The sequence below is a fragment of the Myiozetetes cayanensis genome, unplaced genomic scaffold, assembly GCF_022539395.1.
Source record: "Myiozetetes cayanensis isolate MyiCay16 unplaced genomic scaffold, myiCay2020 scf13, whole genome shotgun sequence".
Lineage (NCBI taxonomy): Eukaryota > Metazoa > Chordata > Aves > Passeriformes > Tyrannidae > Myiozetetes > Myiozetetes cayanensis.
Window position 1 is genome coordinate 4,425,030 of NW_026086937.1, and position 27,946 is coordinate 4,452,975.

The window sequence follows — 27,946 nt, forward strand, 5'->3', positions numbered from 1 at the left end:
TGGAGCCCCTGCCCCCCTCCCCCCCAGATAACTGTGGTGCCAGCAGCCTTGCAGGGGCTGCTGTGGCAATGAAATTCAAGCTTTTCTGTAGTGCTGTGCTCAGGATTAACCGTGATTCCTGATGAGTGGGGCACTTCATGTAAGTCTGGTGTATTTATTGCAAGGCTTTGTCTTTCATAGCTCCAAACCAATTAACTGGTATTTACAGCCTGCTCGTAGCTGTATGCAGAACTCGAGGTAGCTGTCACCCAGCTTCCTGCAAGAGCAAGCCACTGTGAGCAGTGAAATTTGCTTTTACCCTTTGTTGTAGCCATGGTCTCTGTCAAAGGAAATATCTGCTGCTCATGGTGGCTTCTGTGCGACTTTTTGACATCTTTTGAACTTGGATTTTCTTTTTAAAGAAGAGCTGGAAGTGGGATTTTTCACTACTGGTCCCCAGTTACAGATTGCTTTTGGCCTGCCCCTGCTGCCTGTGTGTACTGGGTCATCTCTGGGGATCAGAACATGAGCACAAAAAGCTGGACAGCTGGTGACAGAGAGGTCAAAGCTGGTTTAGGGTGCCATCTAGGTGACTGCTGAGTTCCATTCTGCTGGACATGAGCACCTCTGGGTTTGTCCTGGCTGTGCTTCGGAGCTGGAAAGCTGATTTTCCAAAGGAGCAGAACCCTGAGACAGCCTGGCTGCAGCTCCCAGCACAGGCCCCTGCGCTCACAGGTCACCCTCGCTATTGCACAAGAGTGTTTATGTAAAGGTGACACTCGGGACTGTTTCCATCTCCGTGCTGGCACCGTGCTTGCTTGCAATTCAAATCGTTCTCAGTTTGGCAGGTGAGTATGGAATAGGCTGAGCAACAGCACCGGGCGCTGCCAGGAGGCTGCTGGGGGGTCACGGCCTCTCACACACAACACCTCTGACCGCCCAGTGACCTCGAAACCGAGCCTGGTGCGAGGGCAGCCAGGTGAGCAGGGCAGCAGAGGGACAGTGGGCAGGCTGGCCATCACTGCCAGCCCACTGCCAGCCCCAACAGATGATGGGGGAACCGATGTGCTCCAGCAGGAGCTGGAGCTGGAGCTGGAGCTGGAGCTGGCTGGCAGCAAGCAAGGGCCTTGCTTTACACAGGTTTTAGCAAATGTGCAAGATCCCACACACTACTGAGCTGCACTTCCACCCTGTTCAGAGAGGTACTCGCATCTCCTAACATGTAGCACAGATTAGAAGGGTCAAAACTGAAACTCAGGCCGTTGTATTCCAGCCCCTAAATTACATCACCTGTTTCCCAAAAAGCAAGGTGCCAGCTTGCTGGTGATTTTGCATAGAAATTTGGATGGATTAGGAGACTGGGGTCATGACCAAATTACCGCTGAAAAATTAAAGCAGGAAAATTCAGTGCTTGCCGCTTTGGGTTTTAATCCCTGCCAAAACGTGCAATGCCATTTGGCAGCTGGCAGAGTAGCTGGTTCTGCACCAGGGGACCATCACACAGAGATGCTCGATGGCAGGGTTACAGGTTGAAGGCTGTGTTGGCACCACATGCCTGGAAAATGATTTGCAAAGTGAGCATTTCAGCAGGCAGCCTAAGGCAGGACAGAGTGGACTAAGCTAAGGGTGAGGTGCCTGCTACATCTCTCTTGACAGAATAATGAAGGAAACAGATTGCCTTGCACCACCCCTCCAGCTGTAGGCAGCCACAGGATGGAGACCTGTAGCACTGGACCAGGACAGACAGAAGTCAACAGCCCAGGCTCCAAGGCTGATGCTCTGGAAGTTACCTCCAACCCCATTCGCATCAAACACAGTGTTTTATTCTAAAATCTGAGCATGCCTACTCAAGAGGATTCAGCTGGTGACTCTGTGTTACTGAGAACAGAACATGACCAGCAAACCCGCCACAAAACTTGCTTTCTACCACCACACTAGAAATGCAGAGGCACCCACACTGCAGGGATGAAGGGATGGGGAGCCTTTCCACAGACAGCAAAGACACACACGAGTTTTCTGCGAGGACCTGGTTCTTCAGGTTAATGAAATACAGAAAGGGTGAAGTCTCTTACCTTGTTAGAGGACTTGCCTCTCCAAACCTGGCCCTGTGGGAACGGCTGAGGTCCCATGAGCATCTCACAAGCACAGAGCCCAGCTGAAAGCTCTGTCTGACCCAGGTGGCCCAGGGATGTTGCAGCAGTTGGGCTCACCCCCATCAGCTGTGGGCACTTGGGGCCCAGGGCCATACCACTTCCAGGCAGGGCATGATGTTGGTAGAACAATATGGCCCTACCTGGTTTCAAATACACATCCTTGGCCACAAAACCTTGTTGGGCTGCTCAATGAATGCAAAAATTCAGCTAGACTGAGCAGGAGACAAGGGGCCACAAATGGGACAGCTTGGGAGGAGAGGTGCATGGTTGCACTTGGGAATCTGTATAAACTGGGACTCATTCCCCTCACATCAGTCATTTACAAGTAGCAATAGAGGACATAAAATGAACAGACAAACACCAAACTCTGCAAAATAGGTATATTTTAAAATTTGAACCAAATACAGTTTGCATTTATTGCATGAATCACATGCAGGTTAATACTATAAAAATACTTGTGCAGCATTTATATATAATTTATAAAATCTTTGTAGCACAAAATAGATGTGAATCAGAACAGAAATTTTACACATAAAGCTGCATGAATGTCCCTGTCAAGCTGTGCCTTTCTTGGGACTGATTCGCCCCCCAGCTTAAACACTCATCTTGCTGCCAAGTTTTTTCCCAGTTTTGGTCCCATCCACTGTGGTGTGGCCCCTCCACAGGGCTCCACCTCTGTGCTGCAGCTGTACATCATACAGCACTCTTAACACAGGAGTTTTAAAGGTGTTTTAAAGCCTGATGGCAGCACTTTTGTGGTGTGTGGGAGGGAGAGAGGCTGAGGATGGAACCCCATGGCTTTGGTGGCCGGAGTCCAGCACTCACCCAAGGGCAAGCGTGACTGGGCATGAGCCCTGCTGAAGGGCTCGCTGAAGCTGTTGGCATGCACATGTGAAGTCCACACAACCTGATATAAAACAGTTTATCCACAGCCTGAACAAATCTAAAAGTGGTTAAAATTTCTGCCTGCATTTCCTCTGGAGACCGACACCCTGGGTTTTAAAGTGGCACAGCCCTTTCACACACGTGCCTCCCGCTCCTCAGAGGAACTCCCAGGTACCACTCTTTACAATTCCTTTACATTCTTCAGGTTCATTTTCCTTGCAGCCAGGAAGACAAGCGTGCATGGTTAAAAAGCTGGCTCTCACAGTACATTCTGCCAGGGAAGGCACGGGGGCCATGCTTGGAGCTCTGCAGCGATAGCATGGGAACATTTTTCTCCAGCCAAGCAGACCACATTCACCACTGTATTTCTCAACAGCTCATTGGTCTAACAGCTGATATATATTTTTTTAAATAAGCAGCCTGAGTTATAGGGATGATCCCCCCATGAACACTCCTAACCTGCTATTCTACAAGTGTACACACAGTATTGCAGGACGCATGGAAGACCAACTGTGATGCTGTGCAGCACCAGAAAATGATGGCATCATATCATTGCCACATGTTGCAGTCACCAGAGTCACTACTCAGCTCCTTCCACAACGCAGTTTGTGGACACTACTTGTCATCCCTGCATGACAGGAAGGACTTTCCCCTGTCCCTTAGACAGAGGAGATTAATCTGAGTTAACCAGTTTGAATACAAACATCAGTGTTGTGGTAATAACTCTGCTCAGTTGTATGTGGTAAAATGATCTCTTAGTGGAGGCTTTCTTACTAATATCCAAGATAAACTTGTTGCAAATCACATAAAATGTTTTCTGTTAGATTTTCCTTGTGTTTTATGTTTGGAGGGTTTTTTTGAACTCTAATGGACAAAACCATCCACACAGAACTAGCCAGCTCTGGCAGTGCCATCAGAAACTGTGAGCTCTGCCCGATGATGGCACTTCACTCTTGGATGGTTGTTTCTTCCCCCACACCACCAGTCACTTGCTCTCCCATGCCCCAAACCTGAGCCCTTCCTTGGATTGCTCTACTGCTTCAGCAGGAGCAGGACCACAGCAGGGCAGCGAGGGGCACAGCCACACTCCCTGGCACCCCCAGCCCCATGGCAAAACAGCCACTGCTGCCACTCTGGGAGGAATTTTGGCTCTGTGCTTGTCATCTTTAGCCACCTGGACCAAGGGTCTCTAGTTACAGGACACAGTGGGGGCAGCAATTTCTAACCCAAAGTTATCTGTGCCCAGCAATTCCTGTGACCCCTCCAAGTCAGCCAGTTGGGGTTTGTGTGGCAAGGCCATGGTAGTGAGGGGTAGCTTCTCTAAGAAGGTGTGCCAGAAGCTTCCCCTGTGTCCAACAGAACCAGTGCCAGCCAGCTCCAAGACAGATCCACTGCTGGACAAGGCTGAGCCCCTCAGCAACAGTGGTAACACCTCTGGGATAACACAGTTAAGAAGGGAGGAAAAACCCCGTGCAACTGCAGCCAGAGAGAGGAGTGAAGATGTGGGAAAGGAAGAACTCTGCAGACACCAAGATTACTGAAGGAGGAGGAGTAAGATGTGCTCTGGGTACCAGAACAGAGATTTCACCGCAGCTTGTTGTGCAGACCATGTGAGGCAGCTGTCCCCCTGCAGCTCATGGAAGTCCTTAGTAGAGCAGAGACCCACCTGCAGTTTGTGGAGATCTCACATAGGGGCAGGGGGATGAGGCTGCAACCCTGTGGGAAGCCTACACTGGAGCAGGCTCCTGGCTGTGACTTGTGACCTCCTCCAGGGGACACATGCCAGAGCAGTTAATGAAGAACTGTAGCCCATGGGAAGAACTCACACTGGAGAAGTTTTTGGAGAGGTGTCTTCTATGGGAAGGACCCTATACTGGAGCAGAGGAGGAGCGTAAGGAATCCTACCCCCAAGGAGGGAGGAGCAACAGAAACAACATGTGATGAACTGACTGTAACCTCCATTCCCCATCCCCTGTGATGGTGGGTAGGAGGAGATAGAGAATTCAGGAGTGAAGTTGAGCCTGGGAAGAAGGGAAGGGTAAGTGGAAGGCATTCTTAATATTTGGTTTTATTTCTCATTTTCCTACTCTGATTAGTTTGGTAATAAATTAAACTAATTTCCCCAAGTCGAGTCTGTTTTGCCTGTGACTGTAAGTGCTGGGAGATCTCTCCCTGTCCTTATCTCAACCAATGACCCTCTCTTTTTATTTTCTCTCCCCTGCCCAGCTGAGGAGTGACAGAGAGGCTTTGGTGAGCCCCTGGCATCCAGCCACAGTCGACTCACCACACCAGTGCAGAAAGGCACAAAACACTTTTTGGTCAAGTCACCAGCTGTGATGGAGTTCTCACGTCTCTGAGGTGGTGGTGCCGCTCGGTGAGGAAGGCGCTGAGCTCACTCCAGCCCCAACAGCTTGTGAAGCAGCGGCACAATCACGGTAGCAGTGAAGCCAACTGAGGAGTATGTGATGAACTTATAGGGCACTTCAACTTCCAGTCGTCTCCGGGCCTCCAGGTCACGAATGGGAAACTTGTACTGATAACCCAGCGCACCAAGGACCGCGTTCTTCATGAGCCAGCGCGTCAGCAGGACAACTAAGATGCCTACAAAGAACCTGGCTAGCACAACCACCACTTTAGTGGTGATCAGAGGAAATCCAAGCTGAAAACTTTCGCTGGCATAGACTGGTGCAGTCTGGTTGTACTGGTTGTTTAACCAAAACCCCACAGTTGCTCCAGCTGCTGCTCCTAAGATAGTAGTGGTGTCTCCCCTAGTAGGGCTGTAATAGTCTAGTTTGGGGTAGTTGTAACATAAGACAAGAGGCACAACTATGGAAAACAGTGGGCAGAAGGGACTAGTTAACAGCAAGTGCTCTATCGTGTCCCACGCAGGATACAAGAGCACGAGCAGCACGGCCGAAATCAGTGCTCCGCCGATCACATCCTGCAAAGAAATCACGTTTAAGAACTTTGTGAGACCTGGAAGGTAAACAAGGTGATGATAGAAGACCAGTGTCTGCATTGGTGGGTGCCCAGTGGTGGAGGAACACACTGAATTCACAGTGATGGCGCTATTCATATGCAGGGACGACCTGTAGCCTGTGCTGAACAAAACCCAACCCAGATACACAGAGATATGCATGTATCTGTGGACACACATATTTCCCCTGAACAAGTGAAATTCTCCTCCTCACCCTCTCTCATGTTTTAAGGGCACTCTTCACCTACGACCTCAATGGAAAAGGCACACGCACAGCTCCACCTCAGGGACAACCTCACAGTAAGCTGCCTTCACACAAACCCTTCCCCTCCCATTATCCTACAAGTAATTTCGTCACATCAGTAGGATTATCACTTGCTTGCTTTGCATAAACGGGAAGATGCTGTACTTTGTCAGAGGCAAGCTCCCATCCCAGTAACACGAGCTCCAGGGATGAAAAGTGCAGAGCTGTGGGACGTGGTGTGTGTGTGCCGTGATTTCTGCCAGCCTTGGCAAGAGGCTGGCACCGCTGGGCAGGAATACATCAGGAGGGAATTTGTTGCCCAAGCCACTGAAGTCCGGCTTTCAGTACAGCGCCTGAAGCAAGCGCATAGTTAAACCCTAATTTATTAACAGAGGCAAATAAGGTGTTTTGAGAACTCGATTGTTGTCAGCTCCAAAGCTGGGAAAGAAGACAAAAGCCGTGTGTATGAGAGCAGCCAGGTAAAAAGCCATAAAACAAGTTTCCCTGTGGTGCTCTCACAGACAGCAGTGTCCTCTCCTCAGGATTGCATCTTCTTCACCAAGTCATGCCAGTTGAATTCTACCATGCTTGGTCACAGTCTGAAAATGAATTATTTATGCAAACTTCACTTTTAGTCAGGCAGGAACGAGGGGACTTTTTCACAAGAGAAATATTTAATGATATTCTGGTAAATGCATTACTCCAGTATGGCTGAACTTCAGCTGTTTACAACTTTCAGGCAATATATTCACAGCATGTTTGGTTTTAAGCAACTCCAAGAGCCATTTTGCATATTCCTAATACAAATTTCCACTTACATTTATTCCCTCATCCATAACATGAGGATAGCCATGGAAAAACACAAAGCTCTTCACAGATGTCTAGTATATAAAATACTATTAAGTGTCCATTTTTCATAACAATTCATCTTTTTACATCAATTTTTAGACGATAACTTTACACACAAAGCGTGTTTTGGCCCAACACTAAGTAACTACCTCAACACAAAAGAGCTGAGGACTGCTTCCAGGACTGATGTTCAGAAATCCCATCCCCGCTCTGTACCTCTATTTCCCACCCTGCTATTTGTCCACCTCATATTAGAAGAAAAAGTCCTTCTAAATACCCCTCTGTGGGTGATCAAAGAGTGAACTCAAAAGCTGTTCACCTGCTTTTCTTTTCCAGTTAAAGAGATGTAACCAAACATTATCATTCCCTAACAAAGGCTTTGCTCAGATTTACCCAGCTGACTCCAGTGGTTCCCAACCCAGTTGCAGACAGTCTCTATTTACAAACCTGATGAAAATTTTCTGGATTTTATTAGCCTTACCATTCAGCCCCAATACAGTAACACAGCTCCTGTAGTTTTCAAGCAGGACCCAGATAACCAGCTCTGCCTCAACCAGTGGCTGGTACCAGGGGTCTCCAAACTGGGTGCACAAGGCAACCAGTGAGGCTGGGGGAAGAACATACCTTTTGCACCACTAATAATTAAATAAAATATACGTATTTTTTCAAAGTAGTGTTTATTTTATCCTTCTCTTACATGTTTAAAAGTCTATTTTGTGCATGTTTTATAACGTATCTATCAGTACAGTAGTACATGTGTACAAATCCTAAGTAAATATATATGTATGTATAGGGGGTGCATGTTCAAAATTTTTTACTGAACAAAAAAGTTTGGAGGCCAGTGGTTTATTCTGTTTTTAACCCTTATCCACTGATCTATGGGCTTCTCATATATTAGGAGCTTAGAAGCTTACTAGAAGCTGCTGGAGAGCTCAGGACACACCCAGCCAAAACTGTCTGTGGTGACCCCCTTCGGTCCTGGTTTGCTTGGACAGCTTTGATTTTTTCAACTCACAGAGGAGGCAGATGAGTTCCAGACCAACACTTTACAAGGGCATTTAGCAGTGAATTAATTATTTCCCCCTCTGACTGTTAAACTAAGGAGAAGATGGGAAGAGGAGGGTTGTCTCCGATTTCTGCAAGAAACACTGCTGTTCTGGACTCTCCCTGCTGTGCCCCCTGGAGCAGGACCCGAGTTTTTCCCGGGTGTGGAGCTGCTGTTAGCACTCCCAGGAAGCACATTCTTTCCTGTACGCCTATGTAAACAGATTAGCCTCTCGCCAAGCCCACAATTATAAAGGAATTTTTAAATAAGGGCAGGCACGAATTTTGCTCAAGGTGCAGCACTACCGGCAAAGCTTAAAACCTCCTGTTCCCCTGCTGGGATGCTCCAGCTTCCTCAGCACAGACAAGTCCTCCACAGGTTTCATCTACCTCCCCAAAAGGCCCCCCAGTGCTCTGCAGTTTGGCCCTGCTCCCACACAGCACCAAACATCTGCCCCTTTTCAGCATCAGCGAGGCCTCGCTCCCGTTGATTCGAGGTGGAGAGCTGTCAGTTCACTTTGCTGCCCTAAGAACAGGCCACTGTGGGGTTTTGAACGCTGCACTCATTCAGATTGCTTTGCTGTGCTCCGGGTACATACAGAGAAACAACAGAGGCAAACACCCAGCTGCAGGTGATGCCTGGGATGCAGGACTGGGGGCTTCAAGATGCTCCCTGCCTGTCATCAGGGTCCATGGGTACCGTCACCAGCTGCCATTCTTGCACTGGTCTGCCTTTTTATTTTGCTAAGCCATAGAGCACAGTTCGGTTTAGGATTGCAAAAGCTTTCTGAAGGTGAGACTCTCCTATGTTCTTCCCACTCAATCTACAGTTGGAATTGCAAACACTCACAAAATCCCCCAGGATATCAAATCAGCACAAAACCACTAAACAAGGTGGCACTCAAGAACCTTCCCTGATATTGCCAATCAAAGCAAAATCACACTTTTCCCATTCTGTCTTCTACATGGTCACCTATTGTTACCTGAGTTACCTTCATGTTTTCATTTAGTGTGAAACACCACCCAGTCTCCTAAACATAAATATCTTATTTGGTTTCCATTCCTAAAGGTGACTTTATTTCACCCCCCAAGGACTGTACTACACAGAGTGTAAAGTAATGTGAATACGTTGTTTGTTTATCAGCTTTAAAATATTGAAGATAATTTCAGGATTAATGGTACTATTAAAAAAACTGCCATACAGCACAGGAAAGGGGCAAGGTGGAGGCTCACAAACACCCACCCCCTCCTGAGCGGGCTGTAATCAGTAATAAATGCACCAACACTGACATCAGTGTATCTCGGGGGGAAAACAATTCGCTTTGTTTACAGAAACAACTTGCACTTTTCTTTTTGGTCATAAAAAGCGACCTTTTGACTCCTCCCTATACACTGCCCACAGTGCTGGCCAGCACAGGGAATTGTTGCTTGTAACTCAGGGCAGCTGCAGCACCAGCGAGGTTCTCAGCACATCAGCAGTGGCTCTGGAGGGACTGACTTCATCAGCTGAGACAGAAAAATGTGTTCACTGCACTGAGGCAGGCACCTAAAATTGGGCCAATGTTTTAAGATGCCACGCAAAGGGATGTTTTCTAAAATACAATTCTCTGATGAAAAAGGCAAATGACACAACCACCAGTCTTATTGCTTTTTGTTCCTTAAAAATAACTGCTAAAACCTTACAGATTCGCTGTTTCAAAATGTGTCCAAATTTTTGATTTGGCCTTTCCAGGTAACTCTAGATTCCCTCTTTGCCAGGCCTTCATATTCCATCAGTTAAGCCCTAAAAGAAATGGCCCTGCCTTTGCCCTGTTTTTCCACACGTGGGACATTCTGGTGTTGAGGTGGTGAAGGTGGGTTGCTGCAACTAATTTACCTCTAAGCAGTGCAACTGCATTGCTGCCACCCCATTCTCTGGCTGGGTGATGTTATCCCAGTAACAGCCCAGGCAATGGGTGTTTATTCCCTTTTCCCTATGCATAGTAGTCATTCTGGTACAGCTATAATGATGCAGATAGCTCTCATACCAGCTTACTGCCTCTCCAGAAGGTCTTTATTGGTGACATCTCTTCTAGTGACACGACTGTGCTTTCTGAGACCACTCCTGATTCAAAAGCAAGACCATTGGTGCTGAAATACAAACTGATTTTCAGGGCTGAGACTACAGAAGACAAGGTTCTACACCTGGGCTCCAGATGCAGCAAAGCACACAATGCAACCCTCCTTGTCACTCCTCTTCTGGTTCCTCAAACAGGAAAAGTTCAGTTACACCAAGTTGGTGGATATATGTTATCCATCCATTTACTTTACTAAAATATGATGGTTAATACATAATTATATCCTTTGTATTAAGACCTCAGTTTAAAAATCCCTCAAAGTGTGGGAAATGGCTCTGAACTGCACTTGTTCCCCCAAAGAACCACTCACTGCAGGTGGGACACCAGAACCAGTCGTTGTGGGGGGCACAATGTGCTGCAGAGAGAGGGGTTGCATTTGGGCTGTGATCCTTGGGCCTTTCCCCAGCTCCATTCCCACCATGGCACGTACAGGAAGCAGAACCCAGCAAAGAATATTTGCCCTTTTGAAAGGCAGCATTGCTCACACGTCAACTAAGGAGCTTTTTTTTTTTTGGTTATTTTAAAGCCCTTTTTTACCATGTCAAAAGCACAAAGGACTTTTTCTTCTTTACCCTAAAATCCATCTAAATATAGAGGGGTCTTTCACTATAATGGACCAGCAAGAGAAGTATGCAAAGAATTTCTACTGATTGACTTAAGGTCACTAGCCAAGAAAGGACGTCTCCAGCTTCGATGTAAGATATTGTTTTGATCCACTAGGCCTGAAAGGGAAGGTCAAGCTATATTTTATAGCTAACCCTAATCTCATAAGGGCTCCCTTTCTTTCAGTCACCGAGTCTCATTGCAAACATAATTACTACTTAATAAAAAAGATTAAATTATTTATGCACATGCAACCAACAATGCCTATCAAACTCCTGCAGGGAAGTAGCCAGGATTTTCTATCCATACTTGGGAAGCTGAACCACCACCCTGACCACTATATATAATAGATAAATAGTGCTTGCTCTTCTCAGGAAGGAACCAGTTACTGTGTTATCACAGGTACACTGAAATCTGTTCCTAAAACAGGACTGATGTCTCCAAGCAACTGTGCCCAACCAATCTGTCACACAAAGTCACAGATATTTTATGATTATTTTCAGATGAAGTATTTGTGCATTTTAGTCCCTTAAGAATTATTTTCCTTCCAGCTGAAAACACGAAACTTGTCATAATATTTTTATAATTGCCCCTTGTATGGTAACAGGAGACCTGCTGTCCCCTGGGCCCCCAAGGGCAGCTCACTTGCCATGGTTTACCCTCGTGAGTCACCAACCTGCTATTCCTGCCCGAACACTCCCAGGCTAAACCAGCCCCAGAGTATTTCTCGCTGAAAACAGTGATACTGTTGCACAAAAGGCTTAGCTAAGGAGCAGCCTCAGTTGCCCAAGTGCATTCCTCACAATTAAAATTTCAAAATAGAGAACTACAATTGAGATGCCACCCCGACCTCACCCGGCTCCTCAACCTCCGTACGCTTCTGCCTCCCAAATACTACTGTGCACTCAAATAGCAATAGCCTGAGGGCTTCCTCACAGCTTTTTTGAATGTACAGCCTGAAATTCAGTGGCACAACTTTTATATCCCTGTGGTGGCAGGGCCAAGGCAGGTCACACATTGTTTGAAGAGTGGGAGATGGGAATTGCTGTAGGAAAGCAGAGCTGGAGGCACAACCTTACCAGGACTGTGTGCATCCCCGTGTAGAGCCTGCTGAGGCACACCAGGGTCGAAAACACAAACGCTGCTACCAGGCCGAGTTCAAATGGATACTGTGAAAAGGGAAAAAAATAATAAAATAAATACACCCATTACACCAAGCAGATGGACTGACCTAAGGATCTCGTGCTGGGAAGCGGCTCCTGAGCTGTACTTTCCTGAAGAGATTAATGTGACCTGAGAAGAGACCCCACATCAGCTAACATGCAATCCTGCTAGAAGGTAATTTCATTACCTGTCGTGCTGCTTTTGCAAAAATCTAGTCTCAGTGTGGGGAATCCTGGGAAACAGATGGCATTTGCAGAATTGTTCCCTTAGAGTATCTACCTTTAGCATGTCAGTGCTAAAGACCTTAAGGAAAAAGGCACAGCCTGTACAAGCGATGTCCAAGGTTGCACTGCAGCCTCAGCTCAGCCAAGGGGATTGTGACAGCCCCAGAGCCTGAGCAGAAGTGTGATCAATAGTCCTCGAGCAGCGGGCTGAGAGGGGACAATCAATGTCTGGGCTGAAACCACAATCTGGCTATCAGAGCAGTCAGGACCGCTCTTCCCCGTGACACTTAAAGGTCTAATCATCTTCTTATGAAGCTGTTTTTGCTTAATTCCCTCTCCAAGTTGCCTGCAAAGATGGAAAGAAGCATTTGAATAAATCAACATATAAAAAGGGAAAAAAACCCTCCTACATTTGGTAAAGAATAAGCTTAACATATTAGCCCTTAATCTACTCATTCAAATCCTGAAACCGAGTGGGCTGCTGGGTTCCTTTCAGTCCAAAAAGGAGATTTTTCTGTAAAAAATAAACCAACCCAAAATACAAATAAAGGAAATTAATTCACCCAATTTGACAGAGTCTCCATCTTCTGCCAGAGGCTGCCAGCTGACCAGGCTGGTCACAGGTCAGAGCAAAAATGCATCTGTGGAAATTTTAAGCATAACAACTCTTTTCTGACCCTTTCACCCAGTATATTCCAACCACCAAACAGAGAGCCCAGACCCAGCTGCAGATGTCACTCCCAGTTCACAAAACACTACTTTTCCTCACTTCCCTAAGCCTTCAGAGGGTTTACACCCACTTTACTCCCCCAGCAGGCAGCCTGGGAGCTAGTCCAGATCAGTAATTGATGATGAGGGCAGTTTGAGAAGATAGCAGCATAATGTTCTGGAAGATTTTTCTGTCCTAATAGAGGCAATTAAATAATTTAATTACTTGACAGCAGTTTTATTGTTCCATGGCAGCTTCCAAGAAGCGCGAGGCACCCTGTGAAGAGCTGCATGTCCCACTGGTCACTTGTTGATTAAGGAGGAGGAGAAGGTGCTGCTGACCAGGTCTTCTTGGCAGCTCTGACGCATGGGATGGATCTGATCTTCCAAGGATGACAAATATCCCATCTTATGGCTTCCTGTCCCCATCCCACTCTCAAGTTGCTCTGAGCAGTTACCACACAGTGACCAGGGAGCTGGCAGCACAGCTTTGGGCACGACTGACCTGCTCACTTATCCCCGTGCTGTGGGCAGCAGAAAAGCCTGCTGCTTCACAGCTGGGACCAGAGGAGTCTGGAAGTTAAATCATCTCAGAGATCTCAGTGTAACCCAGAGATCCCCACTGCTGTGAGTTGCAGTCCCAGGACACAGCACCGTTCACTGAACAGTGTCCACCTTTCTCCCTGCACAGGGGACACTGCACTGCAGGGGGGACACCCAGGGACACTGTGTCAGCAAGAACCCCCTGGCTGTACTGCAAGCCCTTTTGGCTACGTGGATTTATCCCTGAAATACACTTGAGAGGGCTGAGAAACACGCTTAAGTACAATCCAGCCAGGAAGTTATTACTGCTAGAGTACAGGAAATGCATGCTTGGATTCATAAAACGAAATGAAAATAATCATCATGGAGAAATGAGTTTTCAGGAAATAAACCTTTCAGAAAGATAATGAGGGAAAATAATGATGAAACATCCCCAAGCAGCCTACAGCTCCAGGTGCAGTGAAATTGCTGTTACTTCTCTGGCAAACAGGCTCTCAAATCATGTTCTATGCTGTTAGTCTAACACATATTAGAGCCAGGGGATTTCCAAGGATGCTCTTCCTTTCCTACACAAGTCAGGTGACACAGAGCTCCTTGGTTTCCCTGGGAGCTGGCCTGTCCTGACGTGCAGCAGTGACTTGGTGGGCATGGGATGAGCACAAAATGCTGGCCCTGGGCACCTTCCCTCCATGGTCACCCCATGTGAGAAAGTACAGTGAACTCAACAAACCATGGCAGGGCAGTGCATCCTGCCCACATTTCATGATTAAAAAAAAGGAGATTTCCGCTAAATTTCTTTTTGTGTCTATTATTGGCCAGCTACAGGTAACCACAGGAAATAATACATGCACATCTGTGAAAATAAATGCAGAGCTCCTCTGAAAGTGGCAATAGCTTTGGATTTGCCAGCTTTGCGTAGCTTGCTGGAAGCAGATATATGTGGGTTTTTTCAGACACGTATTTTCTTTTTCTTCTCCTCTTCTTTTTCGTACCCCCTACCTTGTACTGGTTCATGGTTGCAGTGAAAAAGGAGAAGGAGATGGCTGTGGCTGCCATGGCGTGGGTGGAAGGCATCCCGTACTCTGCATTCGTCCTCATTTCCAGCTTGACCACAGGTGGTGAGAGGGGCCGAGGCCACTTGAGGATGTCCTTGGAGACCTGGCCTATGTACATCACAATCTGGGGACAGGAAAGGCCACAGGGCAGTCAGTCAGCACAGCCAACCCCCATGCAGCCCACCCAAGAACCACCTGTATTTCTATGCTTTTTCCTGCAAAATCCACCCCTCCAAGCGCAGAATTTGCCTGCTGAATTATTAAAGGGGTTTCCATTAGCTCAGCCAGCGAAGGAAGCGGTGGTTTTACTGCACCGTGTGGTAACTTGATCAGAAGTGGGACCAAAAGGAGGGTTGGCTGACGAGATGCAGCAATACAGGACAGCGTGAGGCAGACAGCTGGCTCCCACCCCATGCCAGAGAAGTTTAAGTTTCCTCCCTATCCCTCACACCCACTCCCTTTCAAAGAAAATAGCTATAAGAGAAACTTTCCCACAACCATCTTCAAATCACTGCCTTGCCCAGCCGTGTCCCTCCCAGCTGCGTGCGGCACCAGCTCCCCCATTCCCAGCAGCTCCCACTCCACCCACTGCACGAGGTGCTGCAGGAAACCCTCTGGGATGCACCACCCCTCTGGTTATTAAATGACAACCCCAGCATCCTCAGAGAGGCAGCAGAGGGAGAACTGGACAAGCAACGTGAAGTACCAGTTCTCCTGCCTAACTCCCCAGTAAAAGGCTTTTGTTCCCTGCTTGGGACACCAGAGGTTTAAGCAAAGGCTCCATTAATTAGCTCCCAAGCAGAGCAATACTATTTTTGGGGGGAAATGTTGCATTCTCAGTTCAGCAACAGAAGCAGAGGCAAGAGGCAAAGCTGGTCCAGCATCCCTAAGAGGTGCAGCTCATCCAGCCACGCCCAGGGCACCCACTGTGTTGACATCCTCTGCTCCTTAGCATCCTCTTTCCTGCAGCAGGCTCTCAGCATCCAGTGAGGACTGAGAAAAATCAACCAGGCTGTCCCTGAAGGATGCATTTCCTTTCTATTTCCAGCCTCCTCCCTTCACATAGTGTAGCCAGACATAGGCAAAGAAGGTTCTTCAAAACAAAGCAAACCTTTTTTCCTTTTTTTTTTTTTTTCTTTTTTAAATACAAAAATCAGGTTAACTGATGTCTACCATGAAAGCTCAGTTGCTGTGTGAGACGGCTCGCTGTTCTGCTTCTCACACTTCCACTAGCAAAGGAGGGGTCTTAAAATAACATCCTTCCCATGCTGGTGTTAGCCATATGCTACAACAGCAACACCATCATCCACTGCCACATTTGTCAGCAGCCACATTGCATCCCTCTCTTTCCCCCAACCATTTAAAAAATGGCTTCACATTGAAAGAAAGATGTCAGGATTCAGGATTCACATGTCAGGACCAGGAAAAAGCCCGAAGTCACGTCCTTTTCTCTACAGCAAAGCACATGCTGCAGGGAGTGATAGACTTACATCCAGCACCAGAGCCTGGAAAAGTGACTGGTGGTGCCTTTGCAGCCTTTATCCCTCATCACATGAATCACGTTACTGTCTCATTATCAGCACCAGCTGTGACACTCCTGGCTGCTCCTACAGACACACAGGGCACAGGGGAGACAGCAAAGACCCTGCCCCAGACCATTCACAGTAAACAAAGGCTCAAGGAACAAATGTCTTCTAGAAAACACTGTGTGGGTTTATTTGGTTAATGCTACCAAGTTTCCAAATGGATGCAGGCACATCTTTGGAAGTTAATTAAATTCCGGGGTAGAAAGCAAAATTACTCTCTCCAGCCAGCAGAACATAAAACATTGAGGCTGCCATTTGTGATACCATCTGAGAGGCAAGGTAGGATGAGCCAGTTTATCAGCAGTCCTCTGTAATAATGACTTCCACTTGTGGAAGTATTATTAGCCCTGGTACGCAAGAGCATTACAGGAGAGGAAATGAGTCATCTCTAAAATGAAGGCTATGCTAGGACTCCTCTGATGGTGACAAACAGGCTGAATGCTGGAGGTGGAATGGGTAAGCAAAAATACCAGGCTTCCTCACAACACCCTCCTTCCTGGCATTCCAGATTAAATTCTGACCCTTCTGCTTTTTAAAAACACATATTGTATAGCCAGTAGGGAGAGGTGAGACAACCTCAATAAAAACATGAAGAGGAATCCAGAGCATGCTCAAACTAAGTGCTGATCTCTGACACACCAGAACTTTGCCCTTAGTTTATCTGGGTACCGTGCACGTGCCTTTACACACAATGTCCCGGATTGTTTGGCAGAAGCAGCAGCTGTGGGTGCAGTAAAACATCCCCCACCAGCTGGACTGGCAGGCTTCTCCAAGAGGTGGAAGATGGCAAGTGCTCATGTCTAAAGGCCAGCCAGCACAGGGGTTGCTCTGCTTTGCCTGCACCCCACGTGCTGCTCGCACCGGCTGGAGGAGCCAGACTCAAACCACGCTCATCTCCGATCTAAAATAAAACCCATTCCAAAAGTTTTCCTGTACCTGTGTACATTTCCACCCAAGGGGTCTCCAAGCCCAAGGCTGAACACTGAATAGAAGAGGCAACAGGCCCTCAAGCACAGAGCAAGCAGGTGCTGTGTGCTCTCTTGCAGGCATGGCAAAGAGCAAAACCTTGAAGCTAATAATGTCTCCATGCTTAATTGTTCTGTTTGCTTCTTCCTTGCATTGCTGACATTTTTTGCCTACCTAGAGTGCTGTGGCACAGACTGTGCCTGAGCTGCCATCCCTCCCAAGGGTCCTGCATCTGTAACCACACAGGCTGGACACATGGGCCAGGGCAGCAAGCTGGATACACCAGTGTTTTTGTCTAAATCCAAGCCCATAGACACTGTTATTCAGTTTTGGATCCTGTGAATTTCCTGCTCTTTTCTCATACACATCCATGCCTTCCAAATGCAATGAAAATGACTCTGAAATCTTCCAAGTTAAATCCTTACAAAAAATGTAAGCAGCAATAAAAAAAAAAAAAAACCTGAGTAAAGACTTCTTACATGTTCCCCTCTCAAAATTATTTTTTATTAATACTGTAAGCAACTTAAAATCAAGACTTTCCTCCCTGGTACCTACCAGTACAGCTGGGGTGGCCTGTGCTGTGCGAGGGCAACAGCAATCATTTACAGTAAGCCAGGACATCAGGTGAAGGAAAGGCAAAGATTTATTGCCACTTTGGGTCAAGAGCATTACATTTTACTACACAAAGGCAATTGGCAGTTGCTATAGCAGCACAACAGCCTCTGTAGTCTTTTTCTGAGAGCTTCCTCTTAATTTGCTCTGAGTCGTATACATGGTCTACCTCCAAAAATATATCCTCACCTGGGCCTTTACATCAGGGTAAACAAGGTGAATCTATCTTTGCAATTTTAACAAATCTTGCTTTACTGAACAACCAGAGAATTAAACTTGAGGCATTAGCATCCCCACAGATCCTGATGCCAGTTCATTTGTTCCAACATCTGCAGGAGTTCCCTCTGGAGTGAGAGGCTGCTCCCTTCCCTCTGAGCATCTCAAGTCCCATAACGTGACCTGTCTCCTTGACATTTGAACGCCTCTGGTATTGAGTCAATCATCTAGGAAGAGGTTTTTCTCACCTGCAGGTGTTGTCTGGCATTTGCAGTGGTTTTCCCTCCCTCAGTTGCTGCAGGCAGCACTCCCGTGGCAGGAAGCAAGAGCGCTGCGAGCAGATTTACTGCACAGTGCAGATGCACAGGAGGGCAGACAGACACACAGCCAAGCCAGTTCTGCATGCAGAGGCATGGCACCAGAGCCTCAGGGCACGATTTCCCCTGTGGAACATTCCTATGGCAGCTGCCCAGACCCCGAGTCTGGCAGGATTTCGGAAACGGGCTGAGTGCTGCAGGTGTGCTGTGTGTCGGCATCCTCCATCATCCCTCCCCTGCCACAGCCTCCGCACAGCAGGGACACACCTGACTCCCACAGGCACCTGAAGGTCAGGAGGAGCAACTCTTTTGGTATTCTGTAATAATTCAGCTAACAAAGAGAAAGCAGAACACGTTTATTTTCAACTTCTGATTTTACAGCTCTCCTATCTATGCTATTGATCTACTAAAAGGACAAGATGAAATTCAAGAGGAGACGTGGGGTCAGAAAGCATTGGCGGCTTCTTCCCCGAGACTCACAGTGTGGCAGCCTGACTTTGAATGTGCTGTTTTGGCTCCAAAACAGAAACTCTATAACCTGGCTCTAGAAACCCTGGCCTGCAGTAGCATATGTCATCTTCTCAGAAAGGAAACTCACAGTTTGAAAACGACGTTGCTTTGGGTTTTTTTCCATAACACTGTGCACTGATAAGAGTGACCAAGTACATCAGGGGGAAAAAAAGAAGGATGCACTATTAATAAACTGGCATTTGCAGATTAGTCAAGCAGAAGCAAAATTGTATGTGGTTGCCGAGGCAGGCGTGACTTTCATTTACCATACAGGAATTAAACCAAGCACCCAGCCTGCACCATTCACAGCTTCTGTTCTCAGCACGCCCCAGAGAAAGCTCAATTGACCAGAGAAACACTGCAGCACAAAATAGCTGTGACTGTGTCCCTCGAGCATCACTTGGGTCATGGGGAAAGAGGAGCAGGGCAAGGAAGAGAACGTTCCTGTGGAGATACTCCTCCCACCCACAAGTCAATGCCAAGAACTAAGGTTTGGCATCAGGAAAATACACCATGAAAGTCACTGAGCAGCACTGTTGGCCTTTCGCCCTGGCAGCAGCCCACGTGGAGGAAGCTCTGTAGAGCAGAGGACCCCCAGGCACCCCCAGCCTGGGGAGGCCCTAAGCCACCCTCTGATTGTATCCTGCTCCCCATCCCCTCCCTGAACCACCTGGCTGCTCCCTGCATGCAGATATGCCAGTGGCACACATGCCTCATGAGAGAGGGCGTGCGGCTGTGGGAACTCAAGGATCTGCCATTTCCAGCATGGTTGTTGTTTTCCAGGAAATGCATCAACCTTGAGCTGGCTGCACAGGAACTTTACATGTTTTCCAAGGGTTTAGTTGGGTTCAATGGGGCATTCGAGGTCACACTGAGCTGGTGGGATGCTCAAACACTCAGGTTGTCCCAGCTCCACGATGGGAGCAGCAAATTTAGGAGGCAGGTCCCCAGCCCACCACAAGCATCACAGCACACATATCACAACAAGGGTCAGCAGGAGATAGGGAGAGGAAGAGACAACATGGACAGCTCCCTAGAAAAAGTTATATGTACATATAAGGAGGGAGGGCTTCGTCTCAATTCAGGCTTCAGAAACCCAAAACCAGAACAAGATCTCGTGCTCCCAGAAGTGCAACCAACCAACACCCTAGCACATTCACTCTGTCTTTAAGAGAAGTCTTTGGACAAAAACTCTAAGGGAGTTGACTGTCTTATAATGGGCTCAAAGAAAGAAATTTGGGGCCAGTCTCCTGGTGGCAGGAAAAAAGTACTGTTGCATTGATCTGGTTTGTCATTAACACCTAAAATTGGGAAACGGTTATACCTAGTAGATCTAGTGAAATACTAAAGGTTGCCAATTTAAACTTCACCTTAAATGATTCACAGCTGGTCTCAGTTGTGAAAGCCTCACTGGCACTCTTTCTTCAAGGGTGGAGTACAGCTACCAGTTCTTACAAAATTCCATTTCAATCAACATTTTATCAACTTGCACATGTCATTTTCTTTTAGGGACCAATTACTTCTGTATTCTGACATTATGTAGTTACCTATGTGCCTGAATACAGTTTTACATGCTCTTGTGCAGTGTAATATATGGCACTTTCAAGAGCTTGACTTTCGAGTGACTATGTTTATCAGCTGTTCCAGGATTGTTGAGGTGAAATGTAGCAAAGGCAGTAAAACTAACAAACACATAAGAATTGTTAAACCCAAAGTTTGCTTAAAAGTGTTTTTTTTCACAGCAGTGCCTGGGGATTCAACCACCTCATAATAAAGTCAGTGGCATCCCAATTGCAGGTAAACTCCTGCTGGTTCAGAAACTCCAGGTTACCAGGAGAGATGGAGTTGAGAGCTCATCATTCCTGAGCAGCTATGTGGTGACAGGCTGTAGAAAAAATGCTCCTCTGGAAAGCAAGATGCTAAATGGCCATAGACCCAAGACCTTCTCAGACTTGCTGAAGATGTCCACACCCAGTGCTGCTCAGGGAGCCCAGAGGGGTTCACACAGCCTGGTAAACCAGGCACCCAAACCTGGCATCACCAGGCACCCAAACCTGGCATCACCAGGCCCCCAAACCCTGCCTTCCTTCAGAGCTGCCGCCTACCCCTGAGTCAGCAGCTTATCGCTGTCACATGCCAACAGCTTCCACACCTGCCCCAACAAAGTCCACGCTGGCCAGCTCTTATTTATATTGCATAAATTAAAGTTTTATAGGCTATAAAGAAGTGTGGATACCCTAGGCAAAAAAAAAAAAAAAAAAAAAGGAACGAGAAAAAAAGATTTCCAGGCATGCTGAATAGCAAACTGAAACTGTAACTATTTTTATCCCCAGGTCTCTAGCTCTGAAATTCCACACCAAAATAAAGCTTTCAGATCTGAAAGAACTGCAAAAAATAAGAAACAAACAAACAAACAAAACCAAAGTGAGCCTTCGCCTCTTGACCTGAGATGTGCAATGAATTTAAAGTACATTTGGGACCTGGTTTGTGTGAAGCTATTTTTTCATCTCTGTACTTCCTGGTTGAAGTCACAACAGTCACAGGCTTCAAAGCTTTGTCTGTGCAGGTTCAAGAGCTTTTACTTCAAATTTCTGGAGAAGAGAAGCAAAGACACCAGAGTACCTTCAGCACTGACCCAGCATCTTGCTCAGAAGTTTCAGTTATTTCCTCCACCTATCCAGAAGGGTAAAGCCTGCACATGTGCTGTGAATCCTCAGAGGAAAGGCACTGCTGGAAGCACAACATGGTGTTTGAAGATTCCACAACCAGCATTTCCCAGAGCCATTCACCTAAACAGGAAAGCACAAGTACCTGGCTTTGGGGACCCAGGGCTGGAGAAGATATCCCAGGGTACTAAGTCCACTCCTCTGCTGCTGCTGAAATAAACCCTCTTCATACTTTTTCTTACTGCCCTTCATCCTTCTAGGGCTATTTCACAACCTTTGTCTTCAACTTAAGTTATTTATGACTGCCTTATGCATGTTTCTTCTTGTGGCTGTACTTTCATTTTAAGAAACTCCTTTCCCGTAGTGTTTGCAGCCAGCCCCATTCTCTCTCCAGCTTCATTTTGTTAAGAACTTACCTAAGTTTTCAGTCTTTGCTCAGAAAATAGTCTGTTCCTTAATCATCCCTGGCCCTGCTCCAGTTTGAAATTATCTTTCTTAAATGGGGGTGACTGGCTCTGCATAAAATATTACAGATAAGATGGCAGGAAAGCTTTGTAAACAGCATTAATACTGCTTTAATTTTTAAGGCAAGAAACTCCCCTGATTCATCCTGGGAAACTGCCACTGTTTCCAACTTGCAACAGAAACTCACAGGTTTAAGTCCCTGCCCACAGCAGGGAGGATGGAAGCAGATGATCTTTAAGATCCCTTCCAACCCAAGCCATTCTATGATTCTATAAGACAGATCAGCACCACTTACAGCACTGTTAATACCAGTTCCTGCTCACAGCCTTCTTTCCAGCAAGAAACTTACCCAGCTGAGCTTGCCATAATATTAACTCACGGCCTGCACAGACATCTTTAGTCATTTCACAATTACATATAATTAACACGTTTTAAAAATACAGATTGTCATAAGCCCGTGTATTTAAAACAACTTCCCCTTTTCATTATAAAGTGCAACTCCACAACTCCCTCGGTAACTGGAAAAATAGTATTAATAATCATAATATCACATACTCTAATTACAGAATCACAGAATATGCTGAGCTGGAAGGGACCCACAAGGATCATCAAGTCCAACTCCTGACCCTGCACAGGACCATCCCCAACAATCACACCATGTGCCTGAGGGTGTTATCCAAACGCTTCTTGAACTCTGTCAGGCTTGGGGCTGTGACCCCTTCCCTGGGGAGCCTGTTCAGTGCCCAGAAAAAGGTGAAGAACCTTTTTCGAATGTTCAACCTAAACCTCCCCTGACACAACTTCAGGCCATTTGCACAGGTCCTGTCACTGGTCACCACAGAGAAGAGATCAGTGCCTGTCCCTCCTTTTACTCTCACGAGGAATTTATAGACTTGATGAGGTCTTAAACCAGACTAGGTCTGGCCAGTACTCAGATGAACCCTTTGCAAGAAAAAGGCAAGGTAAGTCTGCATAAAGGCATGAGAAGAGCTCTAAGGAGTCATTTTCTGAGCAATATGCAAACGCAGAAGGCAGTGACTACCAATTTTCATCTTCTGTGGCATGTTTCCAGAAGCAGTAGGTGTACTCCTGGCCAAAACCCAGCTCTAATTATACAGTGTCCACCTACTTCTACATTTCACTTGCAAGTCATTTTTCATGTTCTCTCTATAAAATGTATTGACTAGGGTTGTTGGCACAGAGCAATTCTCTCCAAGACCGTGTGTATTTGAAGCGTATTAGGAATTCAAATAGTTTTTATTATTTCTCATCACATTATTTGGTCAAAAGACAGAATATTATTAAAAAGAACTGACTAAATCACAGAGAAGCTTCACTGTAAAGAAAAAAAGCTAGCTATCAAACCCAAATTTTTACCAAACTTCGATTTCTTAAATCAATTGACAGCCAAACCTCCAGGGTCTGCCATCTGCCAGAGGTGCTCACTTACCTCCCTTCTTTGTTCTAAAATAGTTGCATTTGGGCAGCAAAGATCTGATCAATACCAAGATGAGCAATGTCAGTGACAAAACAGCCAATCTCAGCCTGAAGTGCCTGGTTATCTGCCGTTTTTTCAGTGCCAGAATGGAAATACATTATTCTGGATACTCACAAACCACACTTGTGAAGGCTGAAGCGATGGAGAAATCAGTTAATTTGGGAATGTTCTCATGTTAACAAAAAATCAATGCTTTTAAGTCTTAGCTTTCAACAGATAATCTGATTTCCCCCCCTGCCCCTCAAATTACTGCTTATCCCACTGCAGCCTGCACATCCCCTTACTATCAGGTTTACAGTCATTTCAACCAAGCAAGAACTATAAGAAGAAGTTATACAGAAGAAATTAGAACAAGAGAGAGATTTCCTGAAATGATGAATAATTATCTTAAAATCCTATGACACATTGGGAAGGACGTGTTTTCCAAACTGTTCTATGGAAACCTTATCAAAAGCAGCTGAATCTGTGATTGGGCTGGAAAAAAATAAGTCAGTCCAAGATGTGGCAGAGATGAACAGATACCCTATGTCAGCTAATGCCTCTCAGCTCCTCTCTCAGCATCACAATGCCTCTGATTCCTGAACACACTGAGCATTCCTGAGTTATGTATAAATAGTGTCAGTGCTTTTCTTTGAAGGGATTTTGTTTGTTTGAAGGGTTATTCTTAAATATTCATTTGCTATGGATACAGAATCAACATTTAAATTAATCATAGAAATACTTACCGACCAAACAATTATCATTCTTCTAGATACGGAGTGGTCAATATTCCAGTAGGTAAATGGAAGGAAAGTGATATAAAAAATCTCTTCACCCAAAGCAGCTGAAAACCTGAACAAGTAGTAGTAGAAGTAGTTCTTCACAATATACTTCTGTGTGCAGTCCTGGAAATAGAGAATTTTGCAAAGTTTTATTGAATCAGAAAATCACAACAAACATTCAAGATACTTTAACTGCCACAGTTCCCAGTCCTTAAACCAAACAACTTGTTATAACAAGTGCCAAGAAATGAAGTTCAGCTTTTATAGTAAAACGAATAGTGATAGCTCAACTACATTTCCTGCAGAGCAGAAATCTATTCCGGCTAATTAAGCTGACAAAAACTTTCAAGAGATCGGATCAGCCCTTCCTCCAGGGTAATAAAGAGTATTTCATAAAAGGGTACTGATGTGCTAAGTTTCTACATCTGTAGACAAAGCCACCATTGTTTTCACTGGAAATGTGTTGAGATGAAAAACATAAACTGCAATTAGCAAGCCACTTCATTTAGAATTTGCCTCGTTGATAGCAGGCAAAGTTGACCCTGCTAGTATGAGAAATTTGCTGCCAGGTCCACTGACAGCAGCACTCCCAACACTGCCCTCAACACCGGGCTCTCCCTGTGCCTCCCACCCCATGCTGGCCATGGCAGGATGCTCAGGGCATCCATCACCCCACGCTGAGATGCCACAGCTGTAAACTACAGCTCTTACACCTCCAGATTTTCACTTCAGTGTCTTTAAGTAACAACCGCCAGGTTGTCTCTTTAAACATTACCAGCAGATACGTTGCAATCAGTGACACTTTAGCACTTCATTTATTCATTTTATTAAGCTAGATATTTCATTCAGCCTCTGGATTTGGCAGCTGGATGATATCATAAGATGCACCCCACCTAACATGTTCGTATTCTCTCTTCTAAAAGGTGACACCCAGCCCTCCAGGGCTGAGAAGCCACAGAGCAGCACTCATTGCTAAGTCCATGACTTTGTTCACTTGGCCAAAAAGTGTCTAGAAAATGTTTGTTGCTACTGCTGCTGCTTTTTGGGACTAGGACACCACTAAGAACCCTCATACCCTGTCAGCAAGAGCAATATGCAAGTCAATCACATTGTATAGGAGCACCTGTACACTCAAGGAAAAGAAAGGGATATATATATACACACATATATACACACACATAAACGTATATTAAGAGAATTTTTGACTTGGGGAAGGAGTAAAGGAGCCAATCTAGTCTCACTCCCTCTATCCCCAAAAAATTAATATAGAGGTTCCCTATGTAAATATGAGATGAAGGAACTTCCTAAAAATGAGAACTGAGAAAGGATCACAGAGGTTTGAGCATGGACACACTAAGTCAAGATATAGCTTTGACATAAGCTAGCAGAACTCCTCTAATAGGAACACTGTTATGCTCAGAGTGGTCTGTGTAACTCATTTACCAAAGAGAAACTCTCATCCTATGTGCTAGTGAGAAACTATAAAAATTGTCTAAGGAGTTTAGACATGCAATTGTGACTCATTGTAAAAGCCATTAGAAGTTCCAGTCGCTTCATCTGCTTTTAATGCAGAGACGAGGCAAACTGCATGGACACAACAAAAGCAAGATGGAAAGAAGTTGCATCCATTCACCTGTCCCAGAAAAACACAACTTAAATTGATTTTTGTGTCAATAAACAGAAAAGATGAGTCAATGCTTCTGAAATGCCGGGGTCAGGGGAGTGTTCCCCCATCTATCAGTAGCAGAGGTCACAGAGGAGTTACTGGCATCCCTCTAGGATAGCACAGCAGTATGCTGGGGCTGGCCAAATGACAGAGCAATCAGTCTGTCTCTAGTCTCATCTGCCACTTAGAAAACACCCCCAGTGCAATTAGCACTCCGATGCTGCTTCTGTCTGAGATTCTGAAACCCTATTTTGTGACACTTAACACAGAAAGCCCCACAGAAAGCCCTCTTCTGGCATTGCTAACTCCTCAATTAAGCATCAATCCTCTAAGGTATTAGGAATGACGAGCTTGTGTGCTTTAGCTCAAGATGATCAGACATATCCCTAAGGTAATACTTGTATACTCAGAACCTCATGAGATGAGGGATAAAGTTTTCCAATTCCAATAGCTGTTTTGTGGGGAATAGTTTTTCAGGTTCTTAAAAAAAAAAAAAAAAAAAAAATCAGGAGTTAAAAAATATTTCCAGGTAGAAGGCAGGGCCAAGTCCTTCCACATGATTTTAAAACCTTCTCCTTTTTCTTTCTCCTTTTCTATCAGAAATCACCCACTACACATACTTGTTTGATAGTGCATGGTAGTAAAAAGTTGATGATTGCACTCACTGTGATCCTGAAGCATTGTTAAGTATAGCAAGCCTGCTCCATGCACCTCCAGACAGCAGTTAGCTCACCTTTACTACTAATACACACCATTCCTGCAGAAAGCAAAGACTGCTGTGCTTTGTGAAGTGTCTTCCCTTTTTATTCTCATTCTAACCCCAGTGCAGAAAAAGTGATCACAGTTATTCGTGTGAACATTTAGCATATTCTAACATTCTCAGAAGTTTATTCAGTCTCTAATTTTAAGTAACTCTGATCTTTAGGCCTGGTTATTCTTAACGTACTGAGGTGACCTGATGCTTTTCACAATCCCTGAAGCCCTTTCAGTGAGTCAGCCCTCCCATGCATCTCCATTGCTACTTGGTCTGGACCAGAGAGGTTTTAATGGGCAGTAATTAAGGCTGTAGATAAATTCAGAACTTCTAGAGCATTTCAGACGCAAAATGCTATAAGCCATGACATTTACAGATGCAGAAGACACGTAATTTCACACAAATTACTCTTCTCATCAACTGTGAAGTATCTATTTTAGAAAAACCTTGACTGTTTAGGATGAATGTGTGACTCTCTGTAAATTAACTACTCACCTGAAGTACTGTCATGGAAAATGGCTATTGTAGGCCATCCCACTTTGGCAGGCTCTGCACATGGGTGGGTCACCCACAGCAGGTGCTGCCCCATGCTCGGGGATCCTGAGTGCAAAGCCTGTGCCACAGCACCCACCCAACCTCCCTGGAGCATGGGAGCATCCCCAAAACATTCCTACAGAGCAGTAATGACAGGGCCAGCAGAGCAGGGCAAACCCACACCGTGGTGACTCTGGAGATACAATAACACACGATGACACAGCACTGGAGGAATCCATTTCAAAAGGATGTGCATATGTAACTTTTAGCCTTTAAAGATGAAGTGAAGGAACAGCGGCTGAACCACTAACATAACAGATTTAAAATGTGGTTTTAGGTAGAGGTATAACCCCCACAAGACAAAAAAAAAAAAAAAAAATAGCTGTGTAAAGATACTACTCCTTGCAATTCCTGTGGGGTATCTCTTGTCAGAGATCTAAACAGGCCCTGGCTTCTCCTGTCCTGTCTCTAGAGACAAGCTTTGCAGCATCAGACTTCTAAGGCTCAGAGCCTGACCCAGAGATACCATTAACCAACACTCTGTTCTCAACTCCCAATTACTTTGGATCTTTTAGAAGATGTTTAATTGAAGTTCTTTCAACAGAATTGCCTTGCAGAAGATTAGGAATTTCCCTCCCAAAGCCCCTAGTTAACACATTGCAATACTTATAATTTAAGGGATTTTTTAAATGTACTAAAAAAAAAAGTATAAAATTTAGAGAAGCCATCAGAAACCAGGAACAAGGGGAAAAGCCAAAAATTCCAATCTAGATGTTGCTGCACACAGAGAAAGTATAAATCAGACAATTCAGCCCCACAGGGCAGTGCTGTTTGGAGTATAAGCAGTGGG

General features: G+C 45.7%; 1 protein-coding gene across 3 annotated transcripts in view; it reads right to left on the reverse strand.

Annotated features, from left to right (window-relative positions):
- Nucleotides 1-2,528: 2,528 nt before the first annotated feature.
- SGPP2 (sphingosine-1-phosphate phosphatase 2) overlaps nucleotides 2,529-27,946 on the reverse strand; it is a 36,004-nt gene continuing 10,586 nt past the window's right edge. For all 3 annotated transcript variants that reach the window (XM_050307828.1, XM_050307829.1, XM_050307827.1), the window contains exons 2-5: nucleotides 24,107-24,265; nucleotides 14,490-14,669; nucleotides 11,931-12,020; nucleotides 2,529-5,958 (exon numbers count right to left, since the gene is read on the reverse strand). In XM_050307828.1, coding sequence (XP_050163785.1) covers nucleotides 5,410-5,958; nucleotides 11,931-12,020; nucleotides 14,490-14,669; nucleotides 24,107-24,124 — 837 coding nt within the window. In that variant the 5' untranslated portion in view covers nucleotides 24,125-24,265 and the 3' untranslated portion in view covers nucleotides 2,529-5,409. The remainder of the gene's footprint in view (nucleotides 5,959-11,930; nucleotides 12,021-14,489; nucleotides 14,670-24,106; nucleotides 24,266-27,946) is intronic.